General features: G+C 41.4%; 1 protein-coding gene across 1 annotated transcript in view; it reads left to right on the top strand.

Moving 5' to 3' along the window:
- The window catches only part of COMMD1 (copper metabolism domain containing 1), a 79,059-nt gene that overhangs the window by 9,046 nt on the left and 45,915 nt on the right, over positions 1–24,098 (top strand). The window contains exon 2 of the mRNA XM_065835768.2: positions 18,548–18,829. Within this exon, the coding sequence (XP_065691840.1) occupies positions 18,548–18,829 (282 nt within the window). The remainder of the gene's footprint in view (positions 1–18,547; positions 18,830–24,098) is intronic.

Here is a 24,098-nt window from a genome sequence, read left to right as displayed (position 1 = left end):
GATGGTTGCAGTGCTTCCTATCCTGTTGATGTCCCTTTTCCCATGCAAATGTATGGTTCAGTTTGTTGAATTTGTAGAACTTCTGCCGCTAAGTAGTATTTTCATCATTAATAACACCAGCAAGTTTTGGATGCAGTCATCTCTCAAAAAAAAAAAAAAAAACCCACACATGTATGATTAGTATAAGTTACATATATATGTATGTGTGTGGTTAGCATATGTTATGTATATAGATTTTTGGGTATGCACTTACAAGCACATGCACAGAAAGGCAAGTATTTTGATTATGCTGAAATTCATTAGTCCAGTCTGATCCCTGCAGTGTTTCCCTTGACCTTAATAAGAGTTTACTCTGACTGAAGATTGATTTGAAGTTCATTACTACAAATTAAATGCTTCTACTATGCTTAATTAGTGTTCATCGAACACATGCTGTATGGATTATATTTGAAAAGGGAAAAAGACTCCCTTAGGCTTCACATGTATTTTCATTCCTTTATTTCAGTAACACTAATGCTCCATTCTCTGTTTCCCAAAGTGGGAGGGAAATGCTGAAGATGGTAATGAGGTTCACTGCCATCATCTCAGCACTGGTGATTTTCTGGACTAGTGTCTTTCCTTTTTAAATGTGGCCCGTGAAAATGGGAGAACTTGAGTTGTCCTTCTTCATGCACCAAACTCAAGAAGAAACTAAAAGGAAAGGAGAATCTGTACACTGAAATGATGTTCTTTATCACAATACTTTTAAAATTGTGTTTATTACAACCGATGTGAAGAAAGATTAACGCTTGCTCCAGGAGGATACTGATGTTGGCAATGGAGTGAAAATTCTTATTCCGGTCTTGCTGGTCTCATGTGAGACTGCCACACAGCTGAGCAGATAATAAACTTTTTATTATTTTATCTTCTCCCCTTCCCCAAATATACTTTTTTTTTTTTTTGATTGCAAATAAAGATGAATCTTATCAGGAAAAAAGACCGGTCAATGGATTCTTTACATTGGGGAGAGCATAATCCACTCTGCAAACCTACACATCCCCATTTCACACAACATTCAGAACAAGAAGAAAGCAACAGAAATAACTGCTAATGCATTGAATAATCAATACCCTGCCAAAAATGCAGACCTGCGGTGTTCGCTTGAGCCGCTGAAGTTCACACCTAGCATATGAGAAGGAAATTTGGATGATACAAGTCAGTGTTTTTAGCAGTTGAACATCTGAAATATCCCATTGCCTGTACCTCTTGGCAGCTACAGTCTTGGTATGAAGTACATTAGTTTTTCTACTGTACTGGTTTGTAGCAACTGGATGCAGTATGTCCAACAGCTTGTTTAAAAAAAAAAAAAAAAAGACAATACCAAAAAGTTGGAGTGGTGAAAATGCTGTATGGCTAGATTTATTCCATTTTGCAGTTTGTACTTTCTGGAGCCTTGAACTCTTCAACGTGGTTAGATGACATTGATTTTTGCAACGGTTTATTTAATTAAAGAAAAAAATAATTAGTAGCACAAAATAACAGGCACAATAGTTGTTACATGAAGTCTTTTGTTCACTGATGTTTTCAGTCATTGAGCCCAATAGGGCAGAAGTTGTCAGGTAAGAACCTCTGGCAACTCGAGCTCCAGCCGAAAGAGCTGATCTGGTTCCCTGGGAGCCTCCCTGGGGCTCCACATTCATCCCCAGAGGATCATTGGCTTTAGAACAAGATGGAGTGAGTGGCTTTCTTTAAAGGCAGAGTCAGAAATATCCCTTTTAAAAATTGTGTATTTATAATTAGAAATACATACTTTTACACAGTAACTTAAAACAACAAACAAACCAACCCAAAAAACCAAACCAAATAAAAATTGATGTATGGAGTAACTCAGAACTGACTGGAACATGGATGGCCTCCATTAGGAATAGGAGTTCATTGATGGGAAAACCAAACTTTTAAAAAAATTATTTTGGAACATTTTTGTTATGTGTTTGAACATCTGAAGCTTAAGCTCAGTAGGCTTTCCACAATTGTATTCCACTGCATATAGTAGTCATACAAGGAGACTAAATCTTAGAAATCATACAAGGAAATGAAATCATCCTGTACTTCTTTTAGCCACCCAATGATTTAGAATTGGACTGTTTGAAGAAAACAAGTGGGTTTTACCTTTCACTTTGTTTACAGTGCACGAGCACCTGTTTATAGCTGATAGCCCACGGTCTAGTTCAGAGTACTTGATCCATTATAAAGTTGGTAGTTTTGTACTTGTATAGCAAGCCTGTGATTCCCTCTTCCTTCTCAGCTCCCCATAGAGTTTGGTATCTGTTTATCTGCTCTCCTGAGGACCGCGTATTTCACTTCTAAAGGCAATGGTGATCTTCCAAGACATTTTTCATCCCTCTAGTTCTTCGTAATCTTCTATATTTACCTCTTAAAAATGCTGGTTTATGTATAATTCTGTGTAAGTAAAAATAGATCACAACAGGATCTCACTGGAAGAAGACAAAAATAGTCCTGTGCAGAGAAAATGTGAAATAATAGCCAACTTGTCCAAACAATTTTTAGACTTAAGTGGTTTTCTAATGATTTTTAAAAATATTTTTGTAATTATCTCATTTTGTGTGAGTTAATATATTTCTGAAAGCATATTTTTCATATCTCTCCCCTAACAATAAAAAGTGGCAATACAAATATATTTTGAGTGCAATTCTGTGTTTTTTCCAAATAAGGTTAGACTTTTTTTTTCTTGTTGGATGTTTTGGGATGTCTGCCAAAAGATTCCTACCTCAGCTTAGTGGGTCATTTTTTCTTTCCCTTCTTTTCAGTCTCTATAAACCATGATTGTGAGACATGTTCTGATGATATATGCAGACACTTAAGTACTATCCGTATAAAAGGAAAGTAAGCAACAGACATTTTTACTCCTTGTCTGACATTTACACATTTTTGTTGTCTCTCTTCAGACTGTCGCATCAGATGTTCCGTTCTTCTATACTTTTCTTGCCATTTCTGGTTCAAGTGTCATTGATATTCTATTTTAACAAGCTGTTACTGTAAGTACCCTTTAGTTTTACATAGTCAAGAATGGTATAAATATTTTATACATTTGAAAAGGTTGTGATTTGTTTTCCATTTTTTATTAAACTCGTTTTTTACCTTTTTTGAAGTGAACAAAATGTTCGTAACACTCTCTTTCTGTAGAAGAAGAAATGGCACATTTAGGCAGCATGCTATTATTTTAGTAGGTGGTCAGCTATTCGTGCGATGCTCATACGTACATGTCCATGCGGTATATTTGCACACATGCAGAGATAAGAGAGGTCAGAAATGGGTGACCTTCTAACACCAGGCAGTGACACACTTGCTTTTTGTACATTGCCTAGGATGAAGATGATAACCTGTGGTTCTGAGGCTGGTTGGAGTCCTGCAGGATGGCCACATGATTTGTTTTCCAGCGTGAGGCGTGAGATGCGTGGGTCACCCAAGCTGTGCTTTACTGATGGGTCCTCAGAGGTTGTTATTCTGCTTCAGAACTCGAGACCTCTAGGATGGTTCTCTCTTGAGGGCTCTAAGGAGCCCAGAGGCACAAGTAGCTGATGCAACTTTGCAGAAGGACTTTCCACATCAGTTACTGGATGTGCCTCCTTGTACACGATGAGTAACTCATGTGCGTTCCTCTGTTTTGCACCTACTGTATGAAATCTCCTCCTGCATGACTGAGAGAGAGGGATCTGGTGCTGGTGTGTTGTGAACCAGGTTAGAAGAGTGTCAGTTGTTCCTTGCTCAGCAGGGACAGTGCTTTTGTTCACAGGCTTCATCTTATGACATCTCAGTTTATGGCGTGTCAAATCTATAAGAAGTCTCATAGTGAAAAGAAAGCACTAGAGAAATTTTCCAGTTTGTGTGGACAAATGGTAAGGGGTTTATTGAATAAGAGTAGCTTCCAATTTGACTAAAAGCCAAAGAAAAGCCATGGGAAAAATTAACTGAATTCTTTTTGATGGCATGAGTTGCAGTGTCTTAGAGCATTTGAGTGCTGAAACTCCTGGCTGTTTGTGCCAAATTTTGTGCAGCACCAGTTTTCACTGGTGGTATACATTGTTCAATTTATTATACTACTTATATAGAACTTATTTTGCATAACTTGCTTAGCATTAGTAGCTAAATTTCCTGAAGTCTTAGGCTGCAGGCTGTGAACTTTCACCTAGATGTGCTGAACTTTTACCTAGTCAAGTAAAAGACAGGTCCAGAGCCAGTTAAGCTGTAAGATAAGGATGCTACCTTTAGCAACAGAAGCTGCAGCCTTAGAGATAAGAAACTGACTGTCTAGGGACAATAAAAGGACCCAGTGAAGAATGGGAAGATGAACAGGAAGACCCCAGACATGAATATTACTACTGTCTTTGGAGGCACAGATGTGGGGAGTTGTTCCCACAAACTTGCTAGAAAACCAGATTACTTGGCCAGCTGTACCGATACATATCTTGATCAGGAGCCTAAACTGATAGAAATAGAAAACCCCCTCTGAGGTAACTAAAGCAATCATTAATATTTAATATCATTCTATTGGAGAGTGCCTTCAGATTGATATTTTGGCTGTTTCATTAAGTCTTTAGCCTTTTTTTCCCCGAAATATTTTATTACATTTAGTTCTAAGAGCATTTTTCATACAGCAAATGGTACTTAAATCTATATGGGAAAGTCCTTTCTTCTGAGCTCCCCAGCTTGGGCTTTGCTCCCAATCAAGTGTTGTTTTCGAGCACTGGAGGGGACCTTTACAGAGCAGCTGTGAAGAGTTTGACCTGCTGCTCCTTTCTCCTTACAAAGGCTCAGCTGTTAACAGCCACCATGGCTGCTGCTGGTTTGGGGAACACATTTTGTATTTCACAGAGCTGACAAGAGGGAAAACCATTTTATCTGTGCCAAAGGAAGACCTGTCGGCTGGTATCTTGAGACTGGAAGCTTACCTTTCGCCTGTCAAACCTGTCAACATGTAACACGAGTTGTCAAAATAGGTGATGAATGACCAGATGGCAGAGCACTCTTGTTTGCTTCCCTTGAAGCTGTGTAGTCTGTAAACTTGTCTCCTTAACTTGCCAATAGCTCTGCTGCTGTGAAATGTGTCTGCAGGGCTGTGGGCTAAGGCAGCGCCGTGCTGTGAGCATGATTTAGTTTGTGCTTTGCCTGATTTCACTGACAGGATCACTGCCGACAGAGAGCCACAATCAGCTCTGCTGATGTCTGCACCCATTGCTGCATGCGAGGTAGGGCTACAGCTTTTTTTTTTCCCACGTGCCTTCAAAATATGAGCTGCTCTAACATCTATTTTTAACTCTCCTAAGTGAAATGAGATTAAAAATGGAGCAGTAGTCTGCGGCAGCAAGTAATTTTCCCGGAATGATTGCAGAAACCTGATAAACACAGTTCTCATTTATTTTATTGTAAGAGAACGGAGGAGCAGAAAAAAGGCCGACCACGTGGTCTGCTAAGGGAACGACGGGTCATGTCATCAGTTCCAGGACTATCGTAGTGTTTGTCAGTCTCTTTTCCTGCTTTTACTCCCTCCCTTGAATTTTTTTGTATTTACCATCTGATATTTATTTTGCACTATCTGGATTTCTCTCTGCCTTTTCTTTTCCTCTCTGTCTTTAGCAATACTGCATTGAATGGCTTCCATCTGTCGAGAGTTCTTATTTCTGAATCCACCTCCTTCAGGACAACTGAAGAAGACACTGTTTTAGACTGAATAACGTAACCTGTGAGGATTTAGACGTTCTCCAAGAAAACAACTTGCCTCTACTGAAACATAGTTCAGGGAGCACATGTCTATGCACATTCATTTTGAAAAAGGTTGAACCTGTCAAACTTGTCTGTAACACAGCTACATGTTTAAGAACTACTGGAAATGTGACATTTCTTCGCCTCCACCCCAAGTGGCAAAATGCTTTCTAAACGATAACAAGGAATTTGTCTCAAATGGGGAGAAAACTGATAGTAAAACTTGGGATTTTTTGGCTGTAATTCAATTAAGTACAGAACAGGACGGGCAATTCATATTTTTAGTCCTTTGTAGTTGCAAGTGTATCTGCTATTAATAGAACATTTTTTTCTTTCAGTTCTCTGTTTTATCTCTCCTTAGCCTTTCCAGCGCCTATCTGAGCTCTCTGAGAAGTGCTTTCCATTGCCTTTTTTCTTGTACATATCTTCTTCTTTGTATTTTAAATAATTTAAGTAGTTTGGAAACTACTATTCAGAAGGGGGTGGTGCTTCTCTTTTTAAAGTTTTATTGCTTAAAATCTAGGCTTTGAATATCTATTTGTAATGTGAGTACAAAGGCATTGTTTGGAGACCTAGCTATGACTGATGTTATTAGGGGGCGTGCTTGTTCTGGTGTGTTTTTTTTAAATTTATTCATATTCTGTAGGTGGTATAAGACCTAAACAGAGTCTTTAAGTAGGTCCAGACAGTCTAATCCCGATGATTCTCAGTTTTCCTTCAGATGAAGATGTTTTTTAGGAAGGGGTTGGGGAGCCATGATTTTGAGCTCAGCACAGCAGACTTGCAGGAACTCTGATCTGACCACAGGAGCATGGCTCGGGTTGCGGCTCATTTGATGGCTGCCAATTTTAATCAACATTTCATCCTCCTTTGTCATCAAATGAGTCTTCATACCACAGGAAAAAGAAACCACCTGCAAATGAATTTAGGAAGTGGTGTTTTATGGAATTATGAGTTCAAACTGGTCATTTCTAGCAGACATACAGACAAATGACACAGGCAGACTGGAGAAAAATGATGTGGTCATAGAAGCATTTTGGTTGGAGAAGACATTTAAGATCATAGAGTCAGATCATTAACCCAACACTGTCACTAAACTATGTCCCTAAGAACCTCATTTATTTGTCTTTTAAACACCTCCAGGGATGGTGACTCAACCACTTCCCTGGGCAGCCTGTTCCAGTGCCCAACAACCCCTTCCATGAAGAAATTTTTCCTAATATCCAATCTAAACCTTCACGGGCACAACTTGAGGCTATTTCTTCTTGCCCTATCACTTGCTGCTCAGGAGAAGAGATCAACCCCCTCCATGCTACAACCTCCTTTCAGGTAGTTGTAGGCAGCGATAAGATGTCTTCTCAGCCTCCTTTTCTCCAGCCTAAACAGCCTCAGCTCCATCAGCTGCTCCTCATGAGACTTGTGCTCCAGATCCTTCACGAGGTTTGTTCAGATGCTTTTAAAAATGAATGGTGAGATCACAGTGTAACCAAGACCACCAGTGAGTCACTGAGGGGAGCTGCTCCAGGGCTGACCTGGTCTGCAGTGGAGCAGCAGGTCTTGGTGCAGGAAGCGTTTTCTCTAGACAGGGAAAGTCCAAGTCAGCAGTCAGACCCATCAGGAGCCACCAGCTCTCATGGGAGTCGCCGATGAGACCTGAGCATTGCCAGGGCAATGGTGACCACCCCCACGCCTACAAAAAGCTGCTCGGGGGACGCTGGTGATCAGGAGTGCTGCAAACAGAGCAGGCAGACGGAGCGTGTTGTGGCAGTTGGCGTGGAGGGGTGTGCAGGGAGAGCAGAGAAGCTCTCAGAGCAATGGCCTCTGTAATGTCAGCACCCACCACAAGTGATGCAGCTACCGAGAGCTGGTGGGAAGATGCTGCCACCCAGGTGTCAGGCTGCAGGGTGTGCCCTGCTCTGACACCAGCACCAGAAGACAGCAGGAAGCACAGCTGTGGGAGGTGTGCCCAGGTGGAGGACACACGCCTTACTGACACAGCTCTGAGAGGAGGTGAGTAGGTTGAGGAGCATCAGAGAGTGTGAGAGCGAGATAGACCACACCCTACCTTCTGTGGGACAGGCCTGGTGTATAGACAGGGCACACGGTACAGAAGACTCCCTGCCCTATCTCTGCATGGGGAAATGTGGTGACTCAAGGGATGGTGGACAATGGCAACATGTTCCCACCTGGCACAGAAGGAGGGTCTCTGCTGTGACTACCCCACCTTCTCAGGCTGACTTGCACAAGAGGTATGCGATATGCAAGTCAACCAAACAACACTGTTGAGGAAGATGGTTCAACTAAGTTGGAGATCCCGCAGAGGTCAAGTCGGTGTCAAAAATGCTTCTATGAAGAAAAAAAGACAGGTTGTTTTCATAGGAGACTCCCTTCTGAAGGGAACAGAAGGCCCGTTATGCAGACCAAACCCACTTCGTAGGGAAGTCTGCTGCCTCCCTGGGCTAAAGATGTGAAGAGAAAACTTCCTGCCCTTGGATTATTATCTGTTATTGATTTTTTGGTGGGCAGTGATGAGGTTGCAATGGGAAATCCGAAGGCAATCAAGAGGGACTTCAGGGCCTTGGGATGACTGGTTAAGGGGTCAGGAGCACAAGTAGTGTTCTCCTTTGTCCCGCCCGTTGGAGGGAAGATACAGGAAGACCCAGCAGAACGATACCTGGCTGTGGGGCTGATGTCACCAGCAGAATTTTGGGTTTTTTTGATCATGGGTCAGTTTACATGACACCAGTCCTGCTGGCAGCAAACAGGGCGCACCTGTCTCAAAGAGCGAAAAGGATCCTTGGGCAGGAGTTAGCAGGGCTCATTGAAAGAGCTTTAAACTAGATTTTAAGGGGTATGGGAAGAAAACCAGGCTCACCAGAGATAACTCAGGGGGTGGCATTTGGGGGATGGGGTGCCAGTGAAGCCCTTCAGTCTGCCATCTCAGTGAAGGCAAGAGATGAAGAGCTGTGCGGCAGCGAACACACAAGGGTTATTGATGTGTTAGAAACCATGGAAGCACCTGAGAGTGGTCATGTAGGAGTTAGAGCTTCTCCCCCAAGAAAGGTGGTGGGACCAATAGCCCAAATGAAGCACACTTACACCAATGCACATAGCATGGGCAATAAAGAGGAAGGACTGGAAGCCATTGTGTAGCAGAAAAACTATGATATAGTTGCCATCACAGAAACATGGTGGGATGACTCGTGCAACTGGAGTGTTGCATTGGATGGCTATCAGCTCTTCAGAAGGCTAGGCAAGGAAGGAGAGGTGATGGGGCAGCCATGTATGTTAGGGAGTGTTCCGATTGTCTAGAGCTTGATGAGGTTGATGGTAGGGTTGAGTATTTATGGGTAAGAATCAAGGGGAAGGGCAACAAGGTGGATATCCTGGCGAGAGTCTGTCACAGACCACCCAACCAGAATGAAGAGGCAGTTGAAATATTCTGCAGGCAGCTGGAAGAAGTCTCTTGATCACTAGCCCTGGTTCTCGTGGGAGATTTCAACTTACCAGGTGTCTGCTGGAATTACAACACAGCAGAGATGAAACAGTCTAGGAGGCTCCAGGAGCCTATGAAAGACAACTGCCTAACACAGCTGATCAGTGAGCCAACTAGGGAAACAACTGGACCTGTTGTTTTTGAACCAAGAAGGACTTGTGGGTGATGTCTGGAGGTCAGCTTGGGCATAGCGATCATGAAATTATTGTGGTTTTTTCTGTTCTTGGAGAAGTCAGGAGGATGATCAGCGAAACTGCTACCTTGGACTTCTGAAGGACAGACTTTGACCTGTTCAGGAGGCTGGTTGGCACATTCCCTTGGGAGGCAGTCCTGAAGGGCAAAATAGTCCAGGAAGTCTGGTCGCTCTTCAAGAAGGAAATGTTAGATACACAGGAGCAGGCTGTCCCTGTGTGCCAAAAGATGAGCTGGCAGAGAAGATGACTGGCCTGGTTGAACAGAGAGTGAGTTCAGAGAAGGGCAACAAAGCTGGTGAAGGGTCTGGAGCACAAGTGTGATGAGGAGCAGCTGAGGGAACTGGGGCTGTTCAGCCTGGAGAAAAGGAGGCTGAGGGGAGACCTTATCACTGTCTACAACTGCCTGAAAGGAGGTTGTAGCATGGAGGGTGTTGGTCTCTTCTCCCAAGTAGCAAGTCAGGACAAGAGGAAATGGCTTCAAGTTGCACCACGTTTAGATTGGATATTAGGAAAAAATTCTTCACGGAAACAGTTATCAGGCACTGGGACAGGCTGCCCAGGGAAGTGGTTGAGTTACCATCTCTGGAGGTGTTTAAAAGGCATTTAGATGAGGTTCTTATGGGCACAGTTTAGTGCTAGAGGTAGGCTGTGTTATGGTTGGACTTGATGATCCTGAGGGTTTCTTCCAACTGAAATGATTCTATGGATTCAATGATCATAAAGTTCTTTTCCAACCAACATTATTCTGTGATTCTTTTGCTTTCAATTGTAAGCTATGCCAAAAATAGCTGAATATCTACTCCTCTGTTATTGAACTTCATGTTCAAATAAAAAAAAACAATTTTAGCTGAGAACATTTGGTTTGGTGAGCTTGTATGTGAAAAAAAGATGTGGGTTTGGGAGAGTTTCTGCTTGGGGACCTTGGGGAAGAAAACAGAGGAGTCAGTCAAGAAGCATGGAAACAACCCATTGAGAAGAGTTTTATCTTCCATGTGCACATTTGACAAGTCTGGGTAGAATCAAGCTTAATAAGATTAGAAATGCAGGAAGGATGTAATTTTGTCTGAAACTTCATCATGCACACACATTTTTCCCATCTGCAGTAGCAGTCAAGTTATTTTTTTTTTGTTGTTGTTGCTATGTGTTGTGAGTGCTCCTGTCCAAGAAGAAAGCTTGATGAAAGTCAGAATAACTGAAACTTAAAAATGTTCACAAGTCTGCTGAATGTCCATTGACCTCCTTAGTGTCTCCTTGACAATCAATCAAAAGGCTCTCCAGGTTAGAATAAGAGGTGTTGCAGAAGATCTCTTGCACACTAGAAAAAAAAAATTAAGCTACAGTCATTTAAGCAACATGTATTTTATTACCTCTTAATGATTTATAGTTAGCTTTTTTTCTATTAGCAAACAGTTTCAATTCACTTTTAACTGTATATTGCAGCTCAATAAAAGGCAAACTAAAATAATATTGGAACATAGTATGGAACTTGAATAAAAGAAATTCATATCATCTTTCATGGATTAGATGAAGACTTAAAGATTAGTTAAAATCTTCCTACTTTGATGTAAAAATACTAGATGTATTGTTAAGGTCACTGATGATTTTTGACTTAGAAATTTGAAGAGGTGTAGAGGCCTTTAGCTTTGGGGTTTTTTCCGAAAGGTGGGTCACCATTTTCAAATACAGACAAGCATGCTGTTTCATCTAATTTTATCTTAATTCCAATTCTCAGGAGAGCTCTTTGGGCTCTAATAACAGTGTTTGTGAGGCACAACCTACCAACTAGTTGAAAACCTCCCTGTCTCCAGAAGCGTGGGAAAGTCTACTGGACTAATATCCAGGGAACATCTATGGGAACAGCTCATTTATTACAGGACTGGGTATCTCAGCAGCCCTTGGGAGAGAGTCTGGTTAGTACATACTTCCAAAGAGGACCCAGAAACCACAGGGTTGCAGACATGTTCTTGTGTTCCTCCTGTGTGAAGCCAGTATTTGCAGAAGCACATGCAGAACTAACTTTGACAAATAGCTTAGCTTTACTAGGACCGACATGTGCTGTTGTGCCCAAAGATGATGAGAGGTGCTTCTGTTCCTTCTGTGCTCTCCGAGGGTTGCCTTTCTTTTTAGATAGGGAGAAAGGAGCTACCCACCCCAAAGCTGCATGCAGCTTACCCCAAAGCTAGTTAAGGTTTTCTTCCAAGGTTCCTAAGTGAAAGAAATACCCAGTATCCTGATGTTAACAGGAATTGGCTTTGTGTGATCTGAGAGTGTTTTTGCTGAGCAGGGTCCCTTGGCACGCTCCTCCGTGCACGTGCTCCAAGGGTCTGCAAAACAGTTTTCGAGGTTAGATTTCTAAGCATCTGATTTAGAAGGCTTGTGGTACAGGAATAGCCTCTTACACCCACCTCCCAAAAATCTGAAGAGGCGAGTTCATCAGCACAGTACACAGCACTGCAGTATTTGTTTCTCGGAGGCTGTGATTTCTTTGTGCTTTAGGCTGGCAGCAGCCGGCAATTTTGAGGGTCAGCTGGAGAAAATGCCTACACATGCTGGCATGGCCAGCTCTTGGAGCCTTTCCATAATGGTTGACAAGTAATGTTTTATTTCTGGAAATGAAGTGTGTTCTTTTTTCCCAGTGGGTTTTGCCAGTTGTTGTTTTTCACTAGTATTGCATGCCTGTCAGGCTGTATTTCTCAGAAGAGATAATGAATTTAAGTCTGTTTTCCTGTTCTGTGTACTAAGGCACATGTCTAATGGATCTAATTAAGCCAATACAAAATTCTCCACATTATCAAATACTGTTCCATTAAGGAAATAGTATTTGAAGTCAGATTTTTATTGTCTGAATTATATTTGAAGACATAGTGGGTATGTGTTGAAGGTGAATGCAGGGAGAAGTCAGTATGGCCAAAACTGTTTCTTGTTGTTTAAAACATTTGCCCAGCCTTTCGAGAGAAAGGTGTGCCCAGCTGCTTCTGATGTGATTTGCGTGCTCTTAGTATGATGTGCTGTCTATAAGCTGTGCTTCCTAAGGAGGAAAAAAAAAAGCATGTTTTAACCAATCTCAAAATACATAATGTGAAGAAGTTTTTAATATCTCATGGTGTTCTCTTACAGACTGTAGTTTTGAAAATAGGTGGGTTTTTTTACTTAGTCGCTTAAGTTACTAGTCATAGTAATGTAAATGAAATTACTCACTGGCATAGAGCAGCTATGATTTTATGCATTCTTAGAAAAGTTTTCTGCTTTTTGTTAGTTGAGGATTTCTGTGCTGAAATAGTAAATCATTTGTGATTGCCAATAAAAACTGGAGTTAAGTCATACATAACTTTTTTTCCCTTAGTGTCATATTTCTAACACAGCATTTCTTGACGTGCTGTAGAACAAGTCATTGGCATTTATAAGGTGCATCCCTCTCAAACCAATGCTGATGGTGATTCAGCCGTAGAAGCTGATGGATAAAATAGGTTTCAATGCCTTTGAAGTCCTGAGAAGTTTCCAGTAATGATGCAAAAATGTGCATGTGTTGTTTATTCCGGCAGTGAAACTGCTGTGGGAGGCGGACAACAGCTGGTCATTGTGGTGGTGGTAAATGCTCATCCAAAGCTCCTGGGCTTTAAAAGCGTGAAAGGGAGACCTACAATCAGACATATTTTACCTGTCTTTAGTTATAAACACAGAATAACCCCCTATGTTTTAACTTTAAATTACTCCTTAGAAATATCAGTAAGGTGTATTTACTGTGATTTTCTATGTAATAAATGAGTGTTGCTAAAAGTAATGGAAAGAATTGTTCATAATGCTGTGCTGAATATGACTGGAAATATATATTCTTTGCCAAGTTAAATTTAAAAATTTCCTTAAACTTAAATACTCCAAAATTTAACTGTGGTCATTCAGATGAGCAAGGGAGTAGAACTACGCATGTTTAAAGAATGATTTGTGTAAGATTTTGTACAATAAAAAAGATCAGCAAAGACCTTAGTTGTTCTCTCATTCTTTGTAATTTGCATCAGTTTTGCTGTCCACAACGAAATGTTTCGAAGTTGAGATGAAAAAGAATATTAAAATAAGTTGCTGTTCTGTGACTTGAAAACCTTTATTGCTGGTACGTTTTGCATTATATTAATGATAGTCATTCATATATTTGTGCATCTCTACTGAGATGTTACTCATTGATTACTTGTACTCATTTCAAATTAAGATTTATATTTTTTTTAATGGAGTTTTTAAGTAGTAGTCCTATTTCCAAGCTGTGAGAGATTCTAATCTGAATGATGGACTATATGGCTATGTTATTTAAAGCATGCATTATCTGATAAATATTCCACCAAAATCCTCTATAGCTGTTATCTTCTGGAGTCTTGGCTGTGTACACACACAGTATTAAACGATCCGTATTGTGTGTGCATGTGTGTCTGTGTGAGAGAGGGAGAGATTGCTAATTGTGATACATGGTTTCCTTCCTCTCTTTTATGTGATAGGATTTTGGTAGCAAATTATTTCAGGGTGCTTATAATATGTGAACATACAGAGGTTTTAAATATAGCTTGTGCTGCATCTTAACTAATCAATCTGTTGATGATCTCTGCAAAACAGGCAAATTTAGCTGTCCTGTATAGGCCCTAGTAATACTGTTTTGTCCTCCTTATGCTTAGAACTGCAAGTTTGGTCATAAGCTTCCTCTCTCAGATACACTTAGAAGTCCGATTTATGTCATGTGTCAAGCACAATGAGGAACTTTGTGTGTGTGCTTATTATCAGCTTAGCAAAGCATGGCATCTTGCAAAATGAGTTGTAAAGGGGGTGAGATTAAAAGAAGCTCCTAAGAATCACAGATGTGAAATACTTGAAGGTTATAAAATCAAGCCAAGAATAGGCTTACCTTGTTATCTGATCCAGGGAATCTGCATTACGTTCACATTTAATGCAGGTTAGATGTTTCTCCGTTACACCTTTGCTTCATTCAGTGCAGAGGATGCAGTTTATGTTCTTGGTTCCCGCACAGGAATAAAACAGAAGGCAATTTTCTGCACAGCTGAACTGAGAAGAAAGTCTGCATCTCAACTTGATCTTGATCTTGACAGGGCTTTCTTAAAGTGCTGTGGTCTGGGATTGTTGATCCTCCTCTATTCCTCCCCCCTTCACAGAAACCAGCACAAAAGCCATACATAAGCAGTAGTTGGTGTCACACAACATGCAAACCACACACGTGTAGTGATAGGAAAATATTAAAGCAGAAAATAGTTCATGCAGCAGTTCATAGACAGTCCTAAGATGTGGATGTAGGAAAGGACTGTAAGTCTAAATAGCTTTTCTTTTGAAAATGAAGAGCTTTTCTCTTACAGCATAATTAGATATTACAGGATAATGACCTCTTAAGTTAAATATCTTCATAATAAAAGCAAACAATATGTACAGATATGCTGAACACCCTATAGAAAAGACAGAGCGGGGCACTAGGCATCTCAAATTTTGAAATGAATTGGTAGATACTTCTATTAAGGTGGAACCCTGATACAGCCAACTGGTTGCTCATGTGGATTGTCATTTCTTTTCTTGACCACATAACAGATGGCAGCTAATCCACTCTGAGAACGAGGGAAGGCAGTGCTTCCTCTTCTTAAAAATGTTACAAAAGCTTCTGTTTCTGGTGTCCTTTTCTCTTGAAAAAAGCTCAGGATATGGTGATGTATCTGCTGAAGGTTGAGCATTGTTGGCTTTACTCCCTTCAAAGCAGCAAACCTGCCCCTGTCTTCTGTTGCTTGGGTGATGTTTGAACTCTTTGTTTTGGGTTAGTTCTTGTGTTTGTGGGGTTGTTTTTGTGTGTGTGGTATTTGTTTAGTTTTTTTACATTTACCTGCTGTTTTATTTCAGGCCACTCCTGGTGGAACTTTGACATCTGTCTGATAGTGTGCTTTGACATAAAGCTGGTCTAGAGGAAGGTGGCAAGGCCTGCCAGTAGCTCACACCACCGACAGTTCATCACTGATGAAATGGGGAGAAACAGTGGGCTTCTTAGCAAGCTCATGGTGTGCTAACCCGTGGGTTTTTAGATAAATAATGCCCAATTTTGCAAACAAGAAATGTAAAGTACGCAGTATGCATCTGCCCACATGGTATCACCCACTGGGTTGAAAAGGTGAGACTGGTATTTCCCCCAACGTGTGGGTTCAGCAATAGGAATACCATGTCAAGGAAAATGAAATTGAGGCAAATCCCAGGGATTGCACTGTTGGCCACGCTTCACCTTACTGTGCTCCATATTGCATGTGCTTGAAGGTAGCATGTTCATTTAGGGCAAGCCGAATCCATTTTGGGTGAGAATGAAGTAGAAGTGTCTACTTGAAACTACGATGGGGAAACTTAGCCGCAGTTTCCTCTTTACACCTCCTGTCCTCCCCTCCCTTCACCGCTGTATTTAGCAACCATTGCCAGTTAGGCAATGGGGTTTGAGGCTGTAGGATTATCAGCTTTGGAAAAAATAGATAGAAAAACTGGATATCTATTTAAAAAAAGGATTTGGGAAGAATAATATCTGTTGCTGTGCAGGGAGGAGGAGTAAATAACCCCTTATACTACCTTGCAAAACACAAATATAGTCTTTAGCCTGAGAGAGTTCACTGATGCTTTGGAAGAAGCTGCAGTTGCATTTTTAAGGATTGCTCCATGCACACCACAGGCTCTCCCCTGGAAGATTTGCGCTCTTGCTGCTGCAGCCAACATGCCACTGTGGCCAGTGCTGCCGGCTCTGCTTTACTGGTGCAATATTTACCAGTTTTGCTTCCTTGTCTGTGGTGTGGAGGCAGCAGATGAAACTGTGGATGCTGCAACAAGCTGGGATGTCTCCTCACTTGTTTCAACTGTGACTGAGGGCACGCTACAGGGTGTTTCAAAAATAATTGAAATCAATACACCTTTGAAACCGGTCCCATCTTTTTGAAACACTCTGTGTATATGGCCCAGCTATCTGACCATCAGAACAGCAGTATTGTGCCAGACCTCTGACCCAGCTCCCAGCAGCAATCAGTTGGGTATGCATAGGGCATACTGGGGCCAGGTGGGCAATAAGAAGCCTCCTTATTATCCTGCACTGGTACTGCATTGCCAAGCGTGCTCCAGGTTTCCTCATCACTGTTACCGATCCATTACCCTCCAGCTATCCGGGGACAGGAAAATAGGATAAGTGGTAGGCACTTGCAAATTGAGTTTTAATGGAAGTTGTTAGGTTTTTTCCATAACCCAGCTTTGGGGACTAGGGGAGCAGAGTCCATCCTGCTGTAAGTGAAGATCAGGTTTGTGACCACTTGAGGAGCCTGAACAAACATAAATCTCTGGGACCCGACAAGATGCATCTCAGAGTCCTGAGGGGGTTGTCTGATGTAGTGTCAAGACACTCTCCCTGATATTTGGGAAGTCATGGCAGTCAGGTGAAGTCCCTGATGGCTGGAAAAGCAAAACATCGCACCCATTTTAAAAAAGGGTAGAAAGGAGGACCCAGGGAACGATCAGCCTGTCAGCCTCCCCTCTGTGCCTGGGAAGATCATGGAACAGATCCTCCTAGAAGCTGTGCTAAGGCAAATGGAGGGCAGAGAGGTGATTTGAGACAGCCAGCACAGCTTCACCAAGGGCAAGTCCTGCGTGACCAACCTAGTGGCCTTCTATGATGGAGTAACTACATCAGTAGATACAGGAAGGGCTACAGATCTCATCTGTCTGGATTTCTGTAAAGCCTTTGACATGGTCCCCCACAACATCCTTCTCTCTGAGTTGGAGAGAGATGGATTTGATGGGTGGACTGTTCATTGGCTGAAGAACTGGCTGGATGGTCACATCCAGAGGGTAGTGGTCAATGGCTGAATGTCTGGATGGACACCAGTGACGAGTGGTGTCCCTCAGGGGTCTGTGTGGGGACAGTCCTATTTAATATCTTCATCAGTGCCACAGACAGTGGGATCGAGTGCACCCTCAGCAAGTCTGTGGATGACACCCAGCTGAGTGGTGCAGTTGACACATCTGAGGGACGGGATACCATCCAGGGGGACCTGGACAAGCTTGAGAAGTGGGCCCATGTGAACCTCATGTGGTTCAACAGGGCCAAGTGCAAGGTCCTGCACTTGGGTTAGGGCGCAAGTCCTGGTATCAGTACAGACCGGGGAATGAAGAGATTGAGAGCCACCTTGCAGAGAAGGCATTAGGGATACTGGTGAATAAAAGTTTGGACATGAACCAGCAATGTACACTTGCAGCCCAGAAGGCCAATCGTATCTTGGGCTGCATCAAAAGGAGCGTGGCCAGCAGGTGAGGGAGGTGATTCTGCCCCTCTGCTCTGCTCTGGTGAGACCCCACCCGGAGTCCTGTGTCCAACTCTGGAGTCCTCAGTAGCATCACAAAATCATGGAATAGTTTGGGTTGGAAGGGACCTTCAAAGCTCATCCAGTCCAACCCCCTGGCCATGAGCAGGGACATCTTCAACAGATCAGGTTACTCAGAACCCCGTCCAGCCTGGCCTTGAATGTCCCCACGGATGGGGCATCCACCACCTCTCTGGGCAACCTGGGCCAGTGTTTCACCACCCTCATTGTAAAAAAATTTCTTCCTCATGTCTTGCCTGAATCTCGCTTCTTTAAAACCCTTGCCCCTTGTTCTGTCACTACAGACCCTACAAAAATGTCTGTCCCCATATGTCTTGCAGGCCCCTTTTAAGCACTGAAAGGCCACAATAAGGTCTCCCTGGAGCCTTCTCTTCTCCAGGCTGAACAACCCCAACTCTCTCAACCTCTTCTCACAGCGGAGCTGTTCCAGCCCTCTGATCATTTTGGTGGCCTACTGTGGCCCCCCTCCAACAGGTCCATGTCTGTCCTGTGCTGAGGGCTCCAGAGCTGGACAGGGTTCTGAGCAACCTGATCTGGGTGACTGGACTAGATGACCTTTGGAGGTCCCTTCCAAGCCAAGCTGTTCTATGATTCTATCCCTTTAAAATCCAGTATTTGTAAAACCCTAAAGATGTGACCTTTTGGTAGACTGTTCAGCTTAAACTGCTAAAGAATAGTTTTGGGCAACCTTTTTCCTTTTTCTCCTCTTATTTTCCCTACAGTCAATTGCTTCAGCAGACATGGATTTGAATCAGCTGGATGCTTTTCTCACTGCCCAAACCAAAAAACAAGGTGGCATCACATCTGATCAAGCTGCCGTCATTGCAAAATTTTGGAAGAACCACCGAATGAAGATCCACGAGAGCCTGATCAATCAAAGCCGTTGGGATAATTTCTTGAAAAACATGAACTGGCGAGTAGATCTGAAGTCACAGTCAAGACACATTGATCAGATAAACACCCCTGTTGCAATAGTTGAAATGGAACTGGGAAAAAAAGGGCAGGTAAGCTTTCTTTTGCAAAATACATAAACCTGATTTAGCTATGTATGTGCTGAGGCATTTTACCTATTGCTGAATTCACTGCATCCAAATCAAGTCATTCTAGTTTTCACCACCAGACCTTTAATGTACTTGAACTTGTGGTCCATCTTTGGATACAAAAAATGTTCTGGGCAGTGTATGCTATTTTTGATTATTTTATATTTTCATATAAGTAATAATAGGTTTCTTTACACTGAGATTGGAAAATCTGAGAATGTAAAAATCAAAATCAGCTGTACTAGCAATTATATTAAAATTATATTTATATTCCATGCACTTTTTAAAAAAATAAATAATAAAATTAGTTAACATCTGCAAAGTAGAAGCTGAAAAATAATAAAGTTCACAAATTATGGTGATCATGCATCATAATGTCTTATGTTTTAGGACAAATTAGGAGGAGGACTCTATTTTACGTACCACCTATTTTCATGCTACAAGTACATCTTTATTACTAGTCACATTTTGCAATCTGGGCTTATCTGCCTGAAAGAGATATATATAGCTCTGTCAGTGCTGAACACTGCATTTCTTTTTAATCTTTATAATTCATATGAATGTACAACTAAAGGCATGGCTTCCCATCTTCAGTTTTTCTGTCTTTTTTTGACAGGAAGTGTGTTTCAATTTGATATCTTTTTCCTCTGCAATGTGTTAGCGAATCTTAAAACCTCATTTCTTAGCAGTAGCTACCGCAGATCGTACCGTGAGCTAATTCGGGGCTTTTGGTGTTAACATTTAGCAAGTTTCCTTGGATTTAATAATATTTTAGTACCGTATAGCAAAAACCTTCCTGGATTATGTATACCTAAAATGTGTATGTGTGTATATATATATACACACACCTGGAGCCAATCTGTGCAGACTGAATGATTTAATTTTAACTATACCAAGACCAGAATGAAAGTACAAGTAAATTGGGGTCCTAGTGAGACAGTATATGTTGTTGAAGTTATTCTGTTAGTCCACTTTTCCTCTCAGTCTTTGAAAGCTGACCCTTCCTAAGTGCTGACCCTCTGCCATCCACTCATGTATCTCTGCAGTGACGAATGCAATAATGGTGCGTGTTGTTAGGTTTTTTCCTAACCTCAAAGAATTGGAGCCTTCTGCTCAGGATCTTGAGATTGGAAATAATTGTATTGTATTAGTAACAAATGGAAAATTGGCTTGTTTCGTTTTTAAAGGTTACTGTGAGTACATTAGAATTAGTACATTACTGAGCAAATGGGAAGCATAGCTGTGTTCATTAAAAAAAGAAATCCTTAACTCGGAACCACTGTTGTATTTCATCAGGGGATTATGTAGTTAGTGACTCTTGTTTTGAAATTGTTTTTCTCCCTGTAATGGATTATTACAGTGACATCAGTCAGCCAGTACGTTTCTATTTCTTCCACCCTGTGCAGTGAGAGAAAGGGGATGTGGACATGAAGCAAGAATACACATTTCTAAGACACTGTAACTTCCCTTACAGAAGAGCCCCACAACAAAACCGAATGAATTATTTTAGCTTCATATTTCAAACATACCAAGGGAAGTGGTTGTGTGAATGTATTTTTTGAACTGTCACCAAGCACAAGTTTTGTCTCCTTTGCCGAGGACAGTGCAGTAGCGAGCTGTCGGCAAGTCTGACGCTCAGAGCAAATACAGGTATTAGACTAATACTTAGAGAAGTAATCATGGAGTAATTGGGATTGTCACCGCCTGAGTGAAAATTGGTGTTTATTTTGAGGGGCTATGGTTTCACATGGTCTTTAGCTTTGGGTTGAATAGGTTGTCTGCTGATAAGCTTTTGTCTGAGGCAGTCCACAGCATGTTCACCTGATGGGCTGAGGCAGGGGAGCTGGGGGAACCCCAGGACCAAACCAGCAGCAAGTGGGTTGCCAGAACAGTTCATCCAGCCCTCAGCCTCTTCTCATTTGTGTTTGGGAACCCCCTGCAAAGATCGTCATGGAAACTTTACTATTGAGAGTTGAACAAGTTGGTCTTGCACACCAGATCCAGCCCACGAACTTAAAACTGTCGTGTTTTATAGACTTTATATGTATTTTTACTTTATTGTTAGCAATTTATATCTGTCCTAAATATTGAGTTTTGTAGCTCATCAAATACACATATACTGGTACCCTTCAGAAACTTAACAGAGAGAACACCTTTTCTAAAAGGCTGTCAGTCATAAATGTGATTTGGCAAATGCCGAAGATCTCCTGGATTTGTAGAAGAAAATGGGCTGATGATTTACGAGTAAATTATTCAGAATAGACTGTTTTCATTCGGATACTTGATGACAGGGAAGTCTATAAATGTACTGATGTGCAATGAATTGACATTGATATTTCACATACTTCAACAGAAGCAAAGAAATACCCTGTAGAAAATGTACCTTTTCAGAATTTAAAATTGCTCCGATTCTTCTCAGTACCTCTGGACTGGATTTAGATCTCTGCTCAGCAGGCAGCCAGGCAGTTTGGTGAAGTGTCTGCTCCTTCTGCCTCGATAAGTAACCTTACTTTCTGCTTGCCATCTCTGAATTTTAATCAGTCAGTGCTTTCATGATGGAAAAAGTGTATGTTAGACCTAATATGGCTAGAAATGGGGAATTTGATGTAACTGGTTCATAAATGTCAGTAGACCAAGTTTACATGAATTTTGTCAAATTTCATGAATGTTTTCTGATGGAAGTGAGATGTTTGTAGGTTTGAGAACCCATTACAACTTGCATGATTTAATCCTTGCTACCCTCGGCATTACTGATAATAGGAAAATATGAACCCTTTCCTTTAAATGCTCTTAAAAAACACTTCTAATGATGAGCATTTGGAAATACTGGTGCTCCAAACTTTGAGAAGTTTGGTTCAGGATCTGTGAGTTGCAGTTTGAACTCTTCTTCAGTAAAGATTTTACAGTGACATTTAAAGTTTCCTTTGTGCTGGTGATGTAGTCTTTATACATCCTGGTTAAAGGCAGATGAACGTGCCAGCCATGAAGTACTCTGCTTTGAAAGCCCATTTCCTTTAACAATATGGCTAAAAATAAAATCTTAAAGCAGTTGCACTTTAGCATGCGATTGCCTTCATCTCTTCGTGATATTCAGTGCTCATCACACTCAGTCCATTATTTCCTTTTGAACAGCCCATCTTTTCTTTTGCACAATGGCTTTATCCTTCTGTATCTCTACACCTTGCTGGCTTTCTCTTAAAACATCTATAGCTCCTTGCCCCCTTCTTTATGTCCTTTTTCGTCTTGTTCTCCCTCTCTGAGCATCGCTGTAAAGCTGTTTTGGCATGAAATTTCAGCCGGACGCGAATCTGACAGGAGGGACAGTGGGGTGAGCTGGAGAGTCGCCCTTGTCGTGCCCTTGCAGCTCCATATGGCGAACGGTTGCTGCTGCACAATGTTCGGGTACCTGCAGATTTCAGTCACAAATTTATATCTGGTCTTGTCATTAGTAGAAATTAAATGCATTGGTTTTGCTCTGTGGATTGGCATTAAGATATATTTAAACTTGTTTTATGGACATTGTCATGTTATTTTCCTAATGAGAAGTACCTCTCCCTTTGGGCTGTATTCTTCCCACTAATATTCTAGGCTGCTTTGCCAAGAAGTTTTACTTTCTTTCAGCATTATATATTTTGCAGTTTAATATCTGACACTGGTCAAGTGTTACCAGTTAGCCTGAGCATTTGCTTTTGTGCTTGAACTTATTTACAAAGTGGTTATTTTCACACGCATCTCTTCTCAGTGTCTAAGATGTTGGTAATCCATGTAATAGCACTTTTATTGGAGTTTTATGGGGTGTCAAGCACATTTTCTGAGCAAAGAGTGTTTTCTGCCCTAATTTAAAATGAAGTCTGGGATTCCACAGCAGGATTCTTCCCAGAAAGATACGAGGAAATTGCATCAGGATTATGAATTAGAGGGTTTTCTTCCACAACATTGTTTATTTCTTACCTTTCCTTTTTTAAAGCATCTACCTGACAGAGGTGTTCTAAAACTTGATTAATGATATATGGCAAGTAAGTATTACTGTACATCAAATAGTAAAAACCACAATGTAAGTTATGAAATTAGGATAATTTCTTTCAAATTTAAGGGCAAAGGGCAGCTTCTCATTCCATATAGTTTTTGTGAAGTCTGAAATCACCAGGGTTTTACATCTTCATATAAAACAAACATCTTTCTTTAAAGAATAGGCAAGCAGTGGTTGCAGGCTTTTGAGAAATTGCAAAGTCTAATGTTTCCTACTTCTGACTGAATCTTGATTGTAATTTTAAACTCTCGCTGGTGAGAGAGATGCTTTCTCATGAAAGGGCTTACTAGGTGAAGTAATCCTATTCCAGTGCAAGAATTTATCTTATACTGAAAAAGTAAGAGCTGTCAGCTCAGGGTTTGCCTCAGGTATATCACATATAACCTCTGCTAACAGCTGGGTCCAGACCCAATAATACAGGTGATAATTCAGATGTAGGAGGAATTCATAATGAGCATAGACAACTGTCATGTACTATATGGGGGAGGTAAAATGATGCTAGGATTTTGAAGGACTGAAGCTTGCAATTTAATCAACTTTTAGTTTTTGTGACTTTTTGATCTTCTGGGACAGACTGAAATAGGTCTCCAAGTAAACTTCTGGGAGATCAGGAGTGTTTCTGACTCATTAATTTTGTGTATTCTGCGCAATTTTTAGGTTGAAATTTGTATTAGTTGTGCTATAAACAGAGAATAAGCTGATTCACACACAAATATTGAAGTTGAATGTGCTTTTGCAGTATAATAAAGAAACTTAGCATTTAGCTTCTCTAAATCTCATTACCTTGCTAGGATTAGAGACTGAATGCCACTGAGGATCTGGTGGTGTTCTGCACATTTTTGTAAGCACGGGTCTCTTGGTTTCCCTGGGCTGCAGTTATCCCCACCAGTAGCTTTCACTGCTGGAGAACGGTCAGATCAAGACAACACCACGAGCAAACTCGTGCTAGAGGGAGGAAGCATTACGGCTGCACTTGCTTTTGCTTCTGCGTGATTCCAGGCCAGGCTGCTTCAGAGCTGTCACCAGAAAGAACTGCAGATAACGGACTTCCAGTCCTTTTTATGTAGGATGTATTCTGAAAAGAAAAAGTTGCCTTTTATAGGATGCTTACGGAGATGAAAAGCATTTTTAGGTACCCGAACCAAAATAAGGGCAGCCTGGCCTGCGGATGGGAAGGAAAAACAACCACCAAACCGTTTTTCA

Source organism: Patagioenas fasciata, chromosome 3 (genome assembly GCF_037038585.1).
Source record: "Patagioenas fasciata isolate bPatFas1 chromosome 3, bPatFas1.hap1, whole genome shotgun sequence".
Taxonomy (NCBI): domain Eukaryota; kingdom Metazoa; phylum Chordata; class Aves; order Columbiformes; family Columbidae; genus Patagioenas; species Patagioenas fasciata.
The sequence above is the reverse complement of the archived record's forward strand: the minus strand, read 5'-3'. Positions and strand labels throughout refer to the sequence as shown.